Below are 18,086 nucleotides of genomic sequence, written 5' to 3'. Positions count from 1 at the left end.
ATTATTATTATTATTATTCGCCTTTTAGTAATTAAGTTTTTGGGATAAAGATGAGTTTAAGAAATATAAAAAAATTACCTTCAAGGTTCTGACGCATGCATCTTGAACCAATTAATTAAGCATACCAAACCAAGATGAAAAATGTATCAATAAAATGTCGTAATATAATGCTATATACGGAATAGCATATTTAAAGAGTTTAGTTAAAACTAATGCCAGATTACGGCTATTATCAGTTAGACCAAGTGGCGTTGTCATCACTAGCAGTTGCGCGTTGCCCATACATGGTCAGCAGTTGCAAAAAACTAGTTTAACGACTTATTTATATATAAAAAAGTAGTAATAATAAATAAATAAACCATTTGTCATCCATTCCAAACCATTTTTAAATACGCTTCTAGCATTTAAACACTCCTTATCAGTATCGTATAATCAATTTGAAAAACGAGTGGCGGTCGTAGTCGTCATGAAATTCGACGATGGAATGTAATGGACACTGAAATGAAATTGATCATTACCATTCATTTGTCTTGTTTAATTAACCTAGCTATGAGAATTGAAAAATTATTACTTTATGTTGTTTGCTAGATACAAAAAGACGTTGGAATAAAATAAAATGATCATAAATACACAGATTACTGGCGGTGACAACGACGACAACAGTGGTAACGATGGAGGTGGTAGTTAGGCGGTGGCGGCAACGGTGGTGGTGGTGGCGGTAGTTGTGGTGTCGAAAAATAAGGGTGAAAAGATATGAAATGAAAATAAAAAAGGGTGTGCGAATGAATGGTTTGGGTCTAATAATCGTAAATTCCATTATATTGACCAACCAAACACATTTTTTTATTCAATGAATCACAATGATCATAAAATATATCGTAGATTCCATTCATCAGTACTAAACGCTACCTGAGTGTGTGCGATGCGAATTAGCAACAAGATTAGCGCTGATCACTCTAAATGAAGATTTATTCAAAGTTTTAAATTTCTAATCATTTATTAATAAAAGGTCCGTCACTTGGTGAGTGTTGATTTGTTTGAAGATGAAAGATTGAATTGAGAGAGAGAACGATTGATCAGAGAAAGAATTAACAGATTCTCTTTATTGTTAAACTGAATAAAAACTACCAATTCTACATATATAAACACTAACCAAACACTAATTATATACATGGCAGTCAATGAAGTCAACAGTGAGTGACTTCATACCACGCATGATCCTTCAAGGTCTTGAACATAACTGGGTGTGAAATCTAGGAAATTTGTTTCAAATATGTTGGTAATTCTCCTTTTATAGTATGGTTAGGTATGTATGGTAAAACATTACACTACAAATGTATGATGAAGTATGATCACAATTCAATTCACAATAATATCCATAACCTAGATTAGTTTTATCAACTATGTGAAATTTGTTTTTTTTAAGTATATCATGAAGTCACATACATTTTTCATTGAAAGTAAAAAAATGATCCAATTACAATAAAGAGGCAGGTAAACGGATAACAAGTCGTGTCACAACCTCTTTTTGAATGACAAAGCGATCTACTGGAAACAAAATTATGGTTCTTAGCATTCGATGAGTTACCATTAATTCATGACCCGCTGAATTATTTTCAAGAACACAATAGGTTCAGGGCAAGGGACCCAAGAGTATCAAAAGCGAAGGGAATTAATTGAAACATGTTGGTATAGTTATTTCTTTAGATTTAAGGGGTTTTATAAGTCATGCTCTCATTCATTTTTAAAAATTATTAATATTAATGTTGAATTTACTCAGTAATGATGTATGAAAGGAGGGATTTCTAATACATTATAGACAACTAAATGACAAAAGGCTAATTATACACACTAAGTGTTTTATGAAATGACACAATTAACTTACTCACATGTGTTAACTTGATATGATAACATTGTACATAATGTGTGCAAATAGTGAAAGCCTTAATTTGTAGCTAATTATATCGACTACAAATGGCCAATGAGCGATGACTAGTTCACAAGATTTAAGGATCGTATAAGGTAAAGGTACGTAACTCTTACAAGTCTTCCAAACTAAAACATCATTCTATCACGATAGATTTAAGATAGCTAGTCAAATGTGTAAAAATAAATATTGAATTATATATTTATATGTAACCATTATAATCATTTATATTATAATATATCAAAATATTAATACACCTTATTATATATTAGTTTGGTAATTGTTGATGGATCATATTATCTTTACTAGTTAATAAAGGGTTTCCCCTTAGGTGTATATATAGAGAAAATAATAACATTATAACCTAATCTCACACACATAAGAAATTTATGTGTCTACTCTCTCTTTTAAAACTGAGTTTCTTTTAAGAATCTTAACACCATCCTTAACTATACATCCTAAAGGGGAACTTGATCAGGATGACAAACATGTCGACTACATCATACTTGCTGCGATTTCTACTCTCCCAGTTGTAACATGTTCATAGGTTTATTATTATTAATGTTTTCTATTACTTACATGAATAACTGTTCAACATGTTGCATTAGAGTGATTTTGATTAATCAGTTCTTCATATTTTCCTTAAATCTGGAATTGAGTTAGAAGACATGGTATAAAACTTGATAAACCCTAATTTTTTTCGGTTTCTTTTTTCATTTTCTATTACGAAAACAATATATGAAACTATTTAAAATCGCTAAAATTCATATATAATTAACCCTAATATTTTTGAAATATGTTAAAATCATGTTTAAAGATTTCGATTCCAGTTTTTTTGTATGGTTTATTGATAAAATTTTCAATTATGTTCTTCGTATTTATCATAATTATCGAAAATTATATATATTTTGCTTCAAAATCTAGATTAAAATCTGTTAACGATTATTTAGGAAAATATTTTTTTAAATCTTGAATAACTTAAAAGTTTTAATATTTTTTTAAAAGATTTGAATCATCTTAAAATAGAAAACAGATATAATAGTTAATCACTAAAAAAATTTAAACCAAATCTTATAATTATTAATTTAGTTAGTAAAAGTGGCTTTAACCAATTTACGGGTTTATGGTTATTCAAAAAAAATCATGTATTATAGGCTTAAAGCGGCTTATGGGTTCTAAGAGTTTATGGGTTTTCTAAAATGGTTTGGGGTCATAACCCATAAACCCCATAAACCGGAAAACTCACTAATACCGGAAACAACATTTTTCTGAAAACTCCATAAAATCCTGTTAACATACCGAAAACTTGCTAAAAGCCGGAATCTGACCATTCCCCAGAACCCAAAATTTCCGATAACTAAGGTTTTAATGGAAACTTAAAAATCTTTACCCTTAAACATTTTTTGCTATTAACTAATTAAATGTTTTGTAAACACTTAAATTATATAAATTTTTACAAAACGTAAAAGGCTTAACTTGAATAAATTTTGATATATCACTTATACCCAACGGTTAATTATGTGTTCCATCAACCCTATTATTCAAGTCTAACTAAAGCTTTTGTTAGCTTTGCCTAACATGATCTAAATGTCTCACTCCTGTCCAAAGGTGATGCATTACATTTATTGTTGGGTTTCTATGGATATTTTAAACTTAGTTAACCATTTAACTAGTCATTAATTAAGGCGGAAGCGTGAAAATCACAAACTTAAACATATGTATCCATATGTGTATATATATATATATATATATATATATGTATTACAAGTTTATATGATATGTGTTCATGAACAACCTAGTTTATTCATGTCATAAGATTACCAATAATCTATATATTAGAAACCCGAGGCAAGGATCAAATAATACGGAAAAACTAAACTATCAAAGCTATAAACACTTACATTCTTAACCCTTTAAGAGTGTAGTTGAAGTTGAAGAAGATGATGATGTTGATGCTAGACTTTCAAAGGGAAAATCCTCAAACGGAAGATACCCCGAGCCTCCAACACACACCGAGCTATGTTAGGAAGCTTGAACACGAGAAACCGAGACTCGAACCTCTTTTGTTTCTTGATTTCGGCCGAACCAAAAGCTAGAGGGAAAGAGAGAGTTGTGGTTACTTCTTATATCTTGAAAGTATGTTGATATTTATATAAATGAGATCATATCTCATTCATATCTTAAGTTAGGTTTTTTTTGGTCAAGTAAAAGTTACTCAACCTCCATCAAGTCCTTACCAACTTTGACCAAGTGTATGGGGTGTAAGGCATACATGTCTAAATAATATATATTTTATACCTTATAAAATATATAAACATCCCATCTTTTATAAACCATTTTATAAAAGAACACATGTTTAAATAATCATTCCAATAATAATTATTTGAATAAATAAATTAACCAATTAATTTATTTAACACTTTCAAGTAATTATTCAGAAACCCGATTTCTGAATGTGTTGTGTTCTGTATTTGTTTTATAGATCATATCTCAACAAATACATAATTGGTGTGTGTCTAACTCGTTATTGGGTATGACCCGACTTGGATCAAACACGGCTAGCCACATTAACCTAATTATGTGTCTCGGGCATACGGTATTCCAACATTTATATCTAGCAAAACTAGACCCGATGCATAATTAAAAAAATTGTCTCACTAGTGCTCAAAGGTGACACTACAACAAAAAGGACTTTTTAGTACGCACAAAAGCGTCCTAAAATGCTATTTTATAGGATCTTTCATTTAATAGGACCAACGAGAAAAGTGTTTCATATAAATGGGTCGTAATAAGTCTCAGAACTCAAAAAGCGTCCTGATATCCCAAATAAGATTATGAAACCAATTTTATGGTCGCATATTATATCCATTAACAACCTAAAAAGCGTCCCAATAAAAACATATTAGGACACTTTTTCTATGTTTTAACATGTGCTTACCTACCTTTAATCTTTTGATACACATACAAGCGTCCTTAAACATTAATTTATAGGACCCTTATGATGTAACATTATAGTACCAATAAAAGGGTCCTAATATCCCAAACAAGATTATGAAACTAAATTTTATGGTCGCATAATATGTCTAAGAACAACTTGAACGTCCTAAAAAACATATTATGACACTTTTACAATGTTCTAATGTTTAATAGGACAAAAATTCGAAGTCCTAACAAATCATATTATACAACCCTTTTTAAAACGTCCACGCACAATTTTAAGATACGGTTATGCACATATAAATATTGAAAGAAATAAAACTTCATTATATTAAATAAGCTTATTCATAACGAAAACACTAAACATAAATAAGTTATAACATTATCCATCATAAACTCTTGTAATATTCAACAAAAGAATTAAAAGCAATAAAAGAAACAATTAGCACCATAAAATCCCTAGTCATCATGCGTCCTCAATCATCACAGACTACCTACAAATATCAATTTTAGTTTGGGTACAATATCAATTTCAATATTTTCATCTGTCCGTGTCCAGGGTTGATAATTTGTAGTCTTCAAATTTTGCATTAGGTTGAATCGACCTCATGGTTGCAACACTACACAAAAACAATGTTACAAGTACCTGGTGTTGCTTTTGGACAGGGGGTAGGGTAGCAGCTGTAAATATAGCAGATTGTAGCAACTAATAACTTAAATCCGCCTCAATTATACCTTCAAATATAAGACAAAAAAAATAACGCTTTGATATTAAAAGTGAATACCATAAAATCTCATTTCATTAAATTCAAAATTTCATTACAGAGTATTCTTGCAGCGGAAAATTTACACAACATCACTAACTAGACCGCTAACGACTAGTTAACTAAACACCATAAGTCAGACTAACAATTGAGATTTTGTTGAAACGCCTAAGGGTGCTCATAACTAAACAAAGTCCTAACACTAATGTTAAGATACTAAGAAGCATGATTGATTACTAAAGGTTATATCCAAAAGGAAATAAATCATATAAGAATCTTGTTACCTATATTACAAAAGATTTCTTTGAGGATCATCATAATTGATATAGCTTATAACATGAGTTAAGAGCTATATTAGATGACACTAAAACAACTTTTCCTAACAGCTGACTTACATATTTACATGTTTATAAAGCAACCTAAAAGTTCTAAACTAAAGGTCAAAGAATGCATAGTACGTAAGTTAATAAAATCCATGTATGTGTTAATGCAAATATCAAAATGTGATGAAATCTTAATACAATTATCAAGAACCAAGTGGATTAATGTACATATCTCAAGATGAGTCGGAGCAACTAAAACAAATTTATCCTTATATAGATGACATTCTTCTGACATGTATATGTTACATAAGTCAATGCATTGTTCACACATACTTTGATATGATAGATCTCAGAGATATTCCTTACACATGTAACAAACAATGTTGCTCTCTTATAAAGGATAATATGATCATTGAGATTATTTCCTTATATTTCATTAAGTAGAAGTTTTATGTAGGTTCAAGTCTATACTCGTTGAGTTATTACTCGAAATTGCAACACACTAGAAATGTCTAGATTAATGTGAAGTATCTAAAGAGTATTAAAATATCTTTAAAAGAAACGAAAGACTATAACTTAAAGTGAGAATTTAAATCGGTTGATTAGTCTAAACTTTATTATATTCAAAAATAACATAATGCAATTTTTCGGGATATATTCTTATGTCAGCAAATATATCTATCTCATGGAGGATTCATAATGAACTGATAACAATAACCTAAGTAATACACAATATGTTGATCAGTCACAATCAGTTGTCAACAAATGATGTTGAAAATTTATCAGTTGACTCATAAGGTTATTAACTCCATATGAATTATATATTGAAGACTTACCGTGATAAATTCAGCTACCATGTTTTCTCAAATAGTAATAGTTCGAGAGGTGTTGCATTAAAATTTCGATATCAAATCGATTATTCGTTTATGAACGAAATGAGGAAACTAAATTTTGTATTGAATATCTTCATGATATGCTTAAGGATCCGATAACTAAAAGTCTATCACCCATAAGTCTTATGAAAGCGCTTAATAATAAAAAGGAGATTACTAATGACCATGTCTAATTGCATATCGTAATATGAATGACTAATTATAATTTTCCTCAGTTTTGATGTTATACATATTTTAATATGTTTTTCATGCATAATGACATATAGACAAATTATAATACAATCAAATGTTCTAATGACTTACTTGAAAATTTTGATCATAACTACTTAGGTATTAAATAAGAACTGCAGTATGATTAATATGGGTCTTGAGCTGAAGTTCAATTCAATGACTGTATTTATTTACTTTAGTTTATGTTTAAAGCTAAAATGAGTGTTAAATCCTGATCAGGCTTATCTAATACTCATAATAAATTATTACTCGGCCAAGTGGAAGAATGTAAGAATAAATATATAATTATATATTTATATGTGGCAATTATAATCATTTATATTATAATAGATCAAAATATTAGTATATATTATATATATTAGTTTGGTAATTGTTGATGTGTCATATTAACTTTGCTAGCTACTAAAGGGTTTCCCTTTGGGTGTATATATAGAGAGAATAATAACATCATAACCTAATCTCACACATATAAAAAATTCATGTGTCTCATCTCTCTCCTAAAACTAGGTTCATCTCAAGAACCTTAACATCATCATTAACTATAAATCCTAAACAAGAACTCGATCAAGATGACAAACATGTCGACTACATCTTACTCTGCTGCGGTTTCTACTCCCCCTGCTGTTTATGTTTTATGTTACTTACATGAATAACTGATCAACAAAATGTTGGCCTAAGTTTGAAGTGTTGATTAACATATGAATAGATGTTTTGAATTCTCTTGTTGAAACAAGGATCACATTGCTGGTTGAATTGATCTTGTGGTTAGAGTATACACTAGTGAATGATCATGGTGAATGACTATATTGAAGTTGATTCTTTAACTTCAAACTTAATTACCAAGTTGCTATAGTATAATAAGTCATCATCATCATCATCATCGTACTCAGTATATCCCACCAATAGCAAAGCTATAGTAGCGTCTGAGGAGGGTAAGATGTAGACAGCCTTACCTCTACCCCATAAGGATAGAGAGGCTGCTTCCGGTGAGACCCCCTGCTCGATAGTAGTTTTGCATCAAGCCTTGGACATAAGGCACATGGCACTCAATCATCGGGACACCGGCTGATCGGTGCATGTACCCTTGTCTTTCGGCTATCAACGCCATTACATGATGCCTGATTAACCGTCCGTCACTTTTAACGTTATTTTCACGAGATTAGTAAAATAACGTCAAAATTAGTGCAATTTCACTTTTTCCCACCCGAGGGTTCACACATATATACATCATATGTGCGCACCGCAAGCAGGGCTTTGCTATAGTATAATAAGGATCAGGGTTAAAAATCACTAGAATTTATTATATATCAACGGGTTCATAAATTAGTTATAGCCATCAAGTTGTAGAAGGCACTAGTTGTAATATGAGCCATGAACTGCTAAAATAGCACATGACAATAATTGTCTAATTTGACCCGTTTTCTTATAGGAAGATTACTTTGAGAATAGCGTGTTGGATCGTATAGCTTCCAATTAACATGCCAGTAATTTTTTATATGCGTTATTAAGTATATGACGGTTTTAAGAGTTAATGGGTGGTGTATGCATGGCTGAGATTGAGTTCTAAAGTAAAAATGAATTTCATGTTACACGCTCTCGCTCATCAAATCTGATCAGGTACTCTTGACCAAATGATTTTCCAAGCTTCCAGGAACCATAATCCCCATTCCCGTGAATTGGTGGTGAGTTCACGGATTCCATGGAAAAGAAACCCCCACCCCCATCCGGCTGGTGGTGTTCAACACCTGGGCCGACTAGGAAAGTGCGTTTCAGGGGAGTTCCTGTGTCCCACTCCATGCCCTCTTACTACGGCTCAGTTACAACTAGGACGGGTTAATAGTGAGGACACTAGTGGCTTTACTACAAGCAGATGATGTCTTTATTATTTATCTTTTTATTTGTTTATAAGTTTAAAATATTTTTTACGTACGTCGGGATTTCAACAGTCCTCAATTATTTGACGCTTCAAATCCTACTCGAAACCGTCAGAAAACGGAAACCTTAACAACCAGGTAAACAGCTCCCAAATTAAGGCTGGAACCATCGACCTCTCCTAAATTAAAGAAGCAATCATGGATAATTATGCATATACCTGGCCTGTAATAATTATGCATGGATTCAGCTTCAATCATGGATTCAAATTTTGATGTCCTGCATATCTGCATGTGATGATCATTTTATTCAAATCTATTTTCTATTCCTAGACTTTGAACACCCTTTACGTGACAATGCCGTCATTATTACATGCCTCAAGCCCTTGTTGACACCTAGCTAGCCTTACCACCAACCAACATTAATACTACTCCGTCTTATTTGACTTGATGAACTTGCGTACTTATTTGAATTCAAGAAACATTTGACATCATGTTAGCCGCCAATTTAGGTCAATTTCTATCCATAAAAGGAAACTTATTATGTGCTTTTCTTATCCAAAAAAATTAAACCAGCCTAAAACATACAAGAGTACTGTTCTACATGTCAAAGATGAATGTGGTGATCAAAGCTTTAATCCTGATTACCATGGTGGTATGTCTCACCTCAGTTGCTCATGCCTTTTCTGGCCAAGCAATCGTAGCCAATCCGCCTTATGTTCGTAAGTAGTCTTTCTTATCGTTTGCATCGATAGACGAATCCTATCTAGCTAGGTTGCAACAATGTAGTAAAATCAGGGTTAGTTTTCCTTTTTATTGGAAATTTATCTTAATTTGTTGGAATTACATACGGTAAGAGATTTGTAGAAAAATCTCGTAGAAAGATGAGTTGTTTTCTAGTAGTGCCTTATCTGACCGAGCTAGTCTCGGTAGGACCTATAATAAGTCTATTTTATAACATAGTTAGTAATTGAAGTTAGATATTAACTAAAGTTTTGCAACCTATGATCATCTTGTTTGAAGGATTTTTTTAATTTATTTTTTATTTTTTATGTTTTATGAATCTAGTTTTAATTTTGTTCAGTTTCAATATTTGCCATTGCTTTACATGCATTCACAAAACTATATCCTAGTTAATTTGAGCTTTATGTTGGCCTTTTTAGCATCAAGATGTTTCGGTACAAATGATCAAGGTGTCATGATTGCAAAAGAACATATCAGCTTTTTTGCCAATGGAAGATCCTGTGGAAAGAGGTACCGAGTTCGTTGCCTCAGTGGAACAAACAAGGCCATACGTGATGCATGCACCGGAGATACTGTTGATGTTAAGGTTGTAGATCGTTGCGAGACATGTGCGAGCAATGAACTTGTACTTTCCCAAGAGGCTTTTGCGAAGATTGCCCGTCTTGCTCTTGGGAGAGTAAACATTCAATACGAACAGTGTGTACTAATTATTATTGAACTCATTTTACATATCTGTGTCATATTCTTACTAACTGGGATTTTTTTGGTGGTTTTCAGGATCTGATGATACAAAATACAAGCATAAATCCTGTTATGTGTTTTAGTACCAAGAGGCAGTAGCATATGAATAAGTGAGACACGATAGATATTTCATGTTTTTTTGTGTCTTCAGTGTAATAAACTTGAATAAAAAAATGTTTGAATGCAGTAAATCATTTCGATCTATATTTTGTGTTCGGTTTCAATAATCAAATTTTTGGGATAAGTTAAGAGTTTTAAAACTAAAAAGGTGACTGTTAGAACATTTAGACATTTTAACTATGTATTATATGTAAGTTTGATATGTTTACAAATGAATGTTATTTGTAAATCTGTTAGCCGATCGAATTTCAAATAGTCACATATCCAGTAGTAGCTGATCGGATTTGAAAAAATCAATCACTAGTAGCTGATTAGATTTCAAGAAAAGCTGTTAGCCTCCTAGGGTAAAAGGTGGACATAAAGTTTGTTAGAAGATTAACATTTGGTGGTCCGTGACTGACTAAAAAATTAAGAGGGCGGTTCGAAAGGTTTTTAGATGCACAAAATTTGAAAGTTAAGATTTCAATGGACATTTTGGTTATTGGGTTGGTAAGAGTGAACATTCGTAGTAACACAACTTACGAATTAAGTCATCTTAACCACTACAAACCAATGATCCTCTTTCAAAATTTTATCCACGCCACTTGTTCTTTCAACCAGCTTGATCAAGACACACCCATGATCTCATCAACTTTGTATACGCACTACTTGTGGTTTCAACCAAACAACTTATGATCACTACACATTCATTATCTTAGTAACCTTAAAACCACACTACTTGGTTTTCAACTTTTAGAACATATTGATCCTTTTTCAATCAACTTGACTACTACACACGCGATTTTATCAACCTTATATTCACAGTACTTGTGGTTTAAACCAACAAATCGCAACACACTCTCAATCTTATCTACCGGCCTTATATCGACGTTACGTATGGTTTCAACCAACTTGATCACTACAATTGCATCACATGCTCGTGATTAACCCATTTTAATCATAGGAGTGTGTTTATATTATCTATACTATATAATGCACCACCCATGGGCAAATTAAGACACTTAATTTTAAGTAATTTATAATTCTTCAAACACATAGTACAACCTAAAATAGGGGTATAGTAGTCATTCTAACACTAAATTTAACGTTTCTTTCACATTTCTTCAAATTATTTACAACATTGCACCCTCAACTTTAATTAACATTTGGAAATTTAAAGAATAGTTACAACTTTGATCCCTCATCTTTTAACTATATATTATTTATAATTTCACTTTTAACCCAAATTCCCCAACGATTTTTAAACAGTCATAACTTTTTCATACGTTAATATTTTTTTTTTAAAAATTGCACCATAAAAACAAGCATTTAATTCTCTTTTATTTGAGTATGATATTGTCATAGTTTATTTTCAGTTAAAAAAATAACATCTTACGTATAGGTGTTTGTGGTCCGGTTTTGATGGTTTTAAACTAAGCCGTGAGCCAAACCGTTTTTTGTCATCGAAAACTGAAATCAAACCATTGAAAATTAAAACCCAACAAAAACAAACCATTAACAATGGTTAGATTTCGGTTTCATTTGTACGTCGCTACTAAATTGAGTTTAAAATAAGAATTCTTAATCCACAGTTTCAAATGGAACGATGAGTACCCAAAAATCTCTTACGTGATTATTAAGGCCTGTATTTTCCGCTGCATCGCGCGGGCACTTGTCTAGTAGACTCAAAAGAGGCGCAACAAGCTAGGGCTAGTGTAAGTGTCACAAAACCAGAAATTCAACTCTTATTACTTAACAGAGTTTTATAAATCGAATATACAAAGAATCAAGAATCGTAAGGTCAGAATTGTGAAGATGATCATAAAAGTTAGAATCAGATAGATTGGAAATAGATGATCCTTTGAAGAGAAAAAAATGATTATACGATCTTTTCTGTCTTCGCCTTTCATTATTGTGTGTGTATGAGAACGAATCCACTCAATACACTGTGGGTCCTGAGCCCAGTTATTAGCTTAAGCCCAAACTGAGACATATCACTATATCAGCATTCAGCAACAACCCAAAATTGATTAGTTGGCCCAAATCCATACCCATATTCTCAATATAACATGAACCACATAATAATAATAATAATAATAATAATAATAATAATAATAATAATAATAATTTAACTGACATATTCGTGTATTTATATAATCTATGTTTGATGGTGAGTTTAAATATACACGTATTTCAACGGTAAGTGATTCAACCACACAAGATTGTTTTTAACAACGTACATAATATTTTTTAAGATATACATTTGTCCTAACGGCTAATGATCTCACATGTAAACTTTTCCTTTTTGGAGTTATATGTTCAAGGTCAACTCTTCAACTATCATGAGACCCGACCTCCTTGATGCACGGAAATAGGATGAAATTCGTAAATCCTCTCATCTATCGGATTCCAACCCATGATTACATCGTCTCTTGGCCCAGATATTCATAGAAACAACCCAAATAATATCTGTGCTAAAAGGATGGACAATATTTACTATAACCAAATTCATATATGGACCTTATCACATCACTGTCTTCATTGTTTACATTTAATCTATCACATTTAATAAACCGACTATAGAGGTAGGGTACTAAAAAGACCCAAATACCCTTAAGTACCACCCGCGGGTCAGTTGAGGATCTCTCACGAAGCACCCGCGAAACATATGGATCACCCGCTTAACCATCTAAAGAAGAAACATCCTCCGGACACATGCGGAAGCATCCCGACGCCCTCAAAAGTCGTCCGCAGGACGATATATCCGTCCACACACATTGACCAGAGGGCAATGCCTCAGGACAACTATCATTAACTAACTACTTTCTAGAAGATTTACCAAGATCCAATACGTGATCTCTCGCCCTGTAAATAAAGGACACTTGTCAAAGCCGTTATAACCGTGCACATGGCCGGGGTTGTCTGTCATCCCATCCTATGAGGACATGTGTCCAGGTTGTTATACATGCACATGCAACGTATAATTGAACCTATCATATGAGGACACGTGTCCAGGTGGTTACGAGAGCATCTTCTAAAAAGGACAGCTGACCCGATCATCTTCTCACATCCTTCGGCTATAAATACTATCTCATCTATCATGAGGTATTCATTCACTCCCACTGTACTCTCACTATTACTTAAGTACTCTATCTTCATCGGAATTGTACTTATTCTCATGTCGGAGGGTGGTTACGGGAAGACCCCCCATCTTGTCCTTCCCGTAACGAGCTCACGGTGTTGGTTTTGCATGTTCTGGTCACTGGACTACAGGGAATTGGGCTTGTATCGTACTGGTTGTTATCTGTATCTTACCCTGTAGACTCATCGGATCTATGACCCATCTAGGGGAGTAGATCCGTGTTTCTTCATTGGCGCCATTCGTGCTTGTGTTTGAACAACGATAATTATGTGTTTTTGGTTCGATTGTATGATATGAGTCTAGATCCTGAGGGGCCGATGGGAACTCCTGCGCCCACTTCACGTGTTACTGGTACAAAAATACCTGAAGGTCTCGCTTCGTGTATTTTTGCACGTACCACAGCTCTTACTTCACGAACAGCTGACATAACACCTGGTGGTCAAACCCTCGAGCGCGTCACAGCACCAATCGGAACAACTTTACGGATTTGGGACGTGTCACAGCACCAGAGGGTACGAATTTGGGTGACCTCGAACGAATTATGAGGCAGACCGACCGAACTCGATCCGAGCTAGGTCTGGAAGATGATTCTGGTGAATCCGACTTGGCAAGAACTAATTATCGTAATTCCAGATCTAGGGGGCCACTTTCTACAGAGGAATGGCTCCGGATTCAACAGGAAAGCATGGCAGCTGAGTATGAGTGGAGGGTGAGGAACGAGCGTTTCCACGTCCGTACTCTGAATTATGATGAAACTCCGAGAAGATCTCTTTCTCCCCCACCGACGGGGAGAGGAATTCAGATCCGTTACAGTTAACATGAACAGGATTTTGGTGAAATACGAAGATTGCGTCCCCTTCCTCGCATAGACATGCGGATGCCATCTTACATAGACGAGCTAGACAGTTATGATTCAACTTATCACCCGGTGGTTACAGTTCTTACACTGGTGATAGCAGATTACGTTCGCGGGAGGAGATCAGCCGTCCACGAGACATAATCCGTCATACTCAATACGACAGCGATGCGGAAGAGGATTTTACTAAACCATATCACCCAGCAACTTTTGCTGAGAAATCAAAATTTATATCTCGCATTTCAACCCCACCCTTTCCGGTTAATGCCAAAATACCCACGTCGGTCGGCAAGTATAATGGAATGACTGATCCAAGTGATCATCTCCAGAATTTTGTGGCAGTGGGGGGTGTAAGCGGGTGTACGCTCCCTTATTGGTGTCACATGTTCGCATTGACACTAGCAGGGGAAACGCGCGAATGGTTTGAAAAACTCCCGGATGGTCAGATTTCCAGCTGGGATGATTTGGTGAAAACATTTTCCCAGCAATCCAGTCAACAAAAGAAACATACTCGCGACCAGTCCGAAATTTTGGACATTATCCGCCAAGTAACGAATCTGTGGAAGACTTCATTACCCGGTTTAATGATGAAAGTCTGACTATTGGTGGGATTAACGAGGACATGCTTCAAGGAGCCTTCCGCAAATATGTCAGATGTGATGCGTTAATCCGAACGTTAACTGGTAGAAATGGAATGCCAAAAGAATGGGATAATATTATGACAGCAGCGAAGTTATATGCCAGAACTCAAAAAACTTTGGGTTATAATAGTTCAAAGCAAAAATTAAAGGTGGAATTTCAAAATCCACGACCAAATAAACAAGCCAAAAGAACTATTTGGTCCAGGCTCCAGCCGAATGCGGAGACATCAAAGCCATTTGACGCACGATCTTTGATTGGTAATAAAAACAAACAGAATGCATCAACTCGGTTTCCCAACAGTTGGATGCCATTGTCAAAGATTCCCTCAGAAATTCTCACAACTGAGAACATGAATTTCCGCAAACCTCAACCACATACAAGGAGATCTTTCCTGGATGCCAAGAAGCATTTCTCATTTCACAACGACATCGGGCATAACACGAACGAGTGTGTGGCTATAAAAAATGAAATCGAAGCGGCTGTGAAATCTGGCAAACTGAAAAATTTAGTCAAAGATACAAAATCTGGGACTGGTAAGGCTCCTGCACGAGATAACCAGGGTCTATCCAAAAAACAAGTCAAAGACCTAAATGTTCATATGATTCAAGGAGGATATAAAGTTGGGGGAAAAAGAAGAGAATTAGAGGATGAGGAAGGGAAGAATGAACTAGTAATCTTCCCAAGAGTCAAAGGCAGACCGTGTAACAAGAATCCCTTGATTATCACTGCTCTTTTTGGTCACTACAGATCACAATACATCTTCTTCGACACTGGTAGTACATCTGACATTATGTACGAACAGTGCTTCGTACAGCTTGATGATGAAGACAAGGAAATATTGAAGCCAATTCATGCTCCCGTATCTGGCTTTGGAGGAGAGATAATGCACCCGCGTGGGGTAATATTATTCCCAGTCACTCTCGGTGATGGGACCCATTCTAGAACTGAGGAAGTTGAGTTTCTGGTTTATCAGCAACATCCAAGCATGACATTATCTTAGGGCGGGAAGCAATTGGAGATTTTAATGCTCACCCGTCCACAGATCACGGTGAGGTTGGGGTCCCAACTCGCACCGGCGTAGCAATCATTCGCGTCAACCGATACTGCTTCGCAACAGAGAGCTCAAAACCCAGCAAGGTCCCAAAGCAGACTCAGAGGACCGAGCCAGAAAAATGGATATTGAATAAGAAATTCCCCGATCAGACAGTTATGATTGGACCTGCTATCTCTGAGATAGTAAGAACTTTTTTGAAGCAGTTATTAACCAAGAACATGGACATCTTCGCTTGACAGCCCGTGAACATGATTGGTGTCCCGCGGAGCATTGAGAGCACAAATTAAGGGTAAACCCGATGTTTACACCAATTGTCCAGAAAAAACGAAAGATGGACCTAGAACAAACAAAAGCTATGAATGAGAAAGTGCAAGATCTTCTTCACGCCGGAATCATTCGGGAAATCAAATACCAGAGTGGGTGGCTAATCCGGTCATCATTCCAAAGAGTAATGGAACATGCGGATGTGCATTGATTTTAAGGACTTAAACAAAGCATGCCCAAAAGATTGTTATCCATTACAAGAGATTGATCTCAAGGTAGATGTTGTGGCTCCGTTTAAATTCAAATGTTTCCTCGATGCCTACAAGGGCTATCACCAAATCCGCATGGCGGCAGGTGATGAGGACAAAACAGCATTCCGGACCGCTCAAGGCACTTTCTGTTATAAAATGATGCCTTTCGGACTAAAGAACATGGGAGCCACATATCAACGGTTGATGGACCGAGCATTTAAGAACCAGATTGGTTGAAACTTAGAGGTGTACAAGGATGACCTGGTGATTAAAAGAATTGAGGAAGATCAGATGCTGAGAGATATCGAAGAAACCTTCGAGACTTTGAGAGGTATCAACATGAAGTTGAACCCGACTAAATGTTCCTTCATGATGGAGGAAGGAAAATTTCTTGGAGTCATTGTTACGGATGCGGGCTTTAAAGCTAACCTGGATATGGTCCAGGCAGTGGCCTGCATGCCTTCTCCATCATCCCTTAAGGAAGTACAGACTCTTAACGGAAGATTGGTCGCATTGAATAGGTTTCTGGCAAACCACGCGGCCAAATCTTATCTATTCGTCTCGACCTTGAGGAATTGTCTCAAGATAGCACAATTCAAGTGGACCACGGAAGCTGAACAAGCATTCCAAGAAGTCAAGAAATGTTTGATGGAGTTGCCCACGTTGCTAGCACCATATGCAGGTGAACCTTTGACATATCTGCTTTCGACATCGTCATCGGAGCCGTACTACTGACAGATAGAAAGAATGTCCAAACTCCAATTTACTATGTCACTAGGACGTTGTCAGACCCGGAGACCAGATATTCAATGCTTGAAAAACTAGTCTTGGCACTGGTTTATGCTGCCCGGCGTCTCCACAGATATTTTCAAGGTCATCTCATCAATGTGCTAACTGGTTATAAACTCAAGAATGTGCTTAGTAAGCCTGAATTGTGTGGACGATTGGCAAAGTGGGCCATCGAGTTGGGTGAACATGCAATTGAGTATAAACCCAGACCAACAATTAAAGGGCAATTTCTTGCGGACATCGTTACCGAGGTTCCGCAACACAAAGAGAAAGAATGTTTGATCGAGCAACAACCCCAAGCACCTCCGGAACAAGGACAAATTAGATCGTTGTTCACGGACGGAGCCTCAAGAAGTGAGGGGTCTGGCGCAGGCCTCATGCTAGTCAACCCCGAAGGCCATGAGTTCACATACGCCATAAAGTTAGACTTCAAAAGCACTAATAACGAGGCGGAATGCGAGGCTTTATTGACATGCTTGAGGATAGCTAAAAATCTTGGGGTAAAACATTTGGAAGAACGGGTGGACTCCATGCTGATTGCGGGGCAGATTAATGGAA

The 18,086-nt window shown here is 35.3% G+C and overlaps 1 protein-coding gene across 1 annotated transcript; it reads left to right on the top strand.

The window, feature by feature from the left end:
• Positions 1-9,252: 9,252 nt before the first annotated feature.
• LOC143634039 (EG45-like domain containing protein) lies at positions 9,253-10,637 on the top strand. The gene is made up of 3 exons (XM_077102224.1): positions 9,253-9,668; positions 10,110-10,386; positions 10,468-10,637. Exons 1-3 carry the CDS (start codon positions 9,551-9,553, stop codon positions 10,472-10,474), a joined length of 402 nt encoding a protein of 133 aa, XP_076958339.1. The 5' UTR covers positions 9,253-9,550; the 3' UTR covers positions 10,475-10,637.
• The last annotated feature ends 7,449 nt before the right edge of the window (positions 10,638-18,086 follow it).

Source organism: Bidens hawaiensis, unplaced genomic scaffold (assembly GCF_021521415.1).
Source record: "Bidens hawaiensis isolate Kalapana, Puna unplaced genomic scaffold, B.hawaiensis_p1.1 tig00006968_1, whole genome shotgun sequence".
Lineage (NCBI taxonomy): Eukaryota > Viridiplantae > Streptophyta > Magnoliopsida > Asterales > Asteraceae > Bidens > Bidens hawaiensis.
Note: the sequence above shows the minus strand (reverse complement) of the source record. Positions and strands in the feature narration are given on the sequence as shown.

Bases quoted from the DNA above. Each gene is read 5' to 3' on its own strand.
- LOC143634039 (XM_077102224.1), top strand. From the start codon at position 9,551: ATGTCAAAGATGAATGTGGTGATCAAAGCTTTAATCCTGATTACCATG. The intron at 9,669-10,109 runs GTAAGTAGTCTT...TGGCCTTTTTAG, and splicing joins AGCCAATCCGCCTTATGTTC to CATCAAGATGTTTCGGTACA.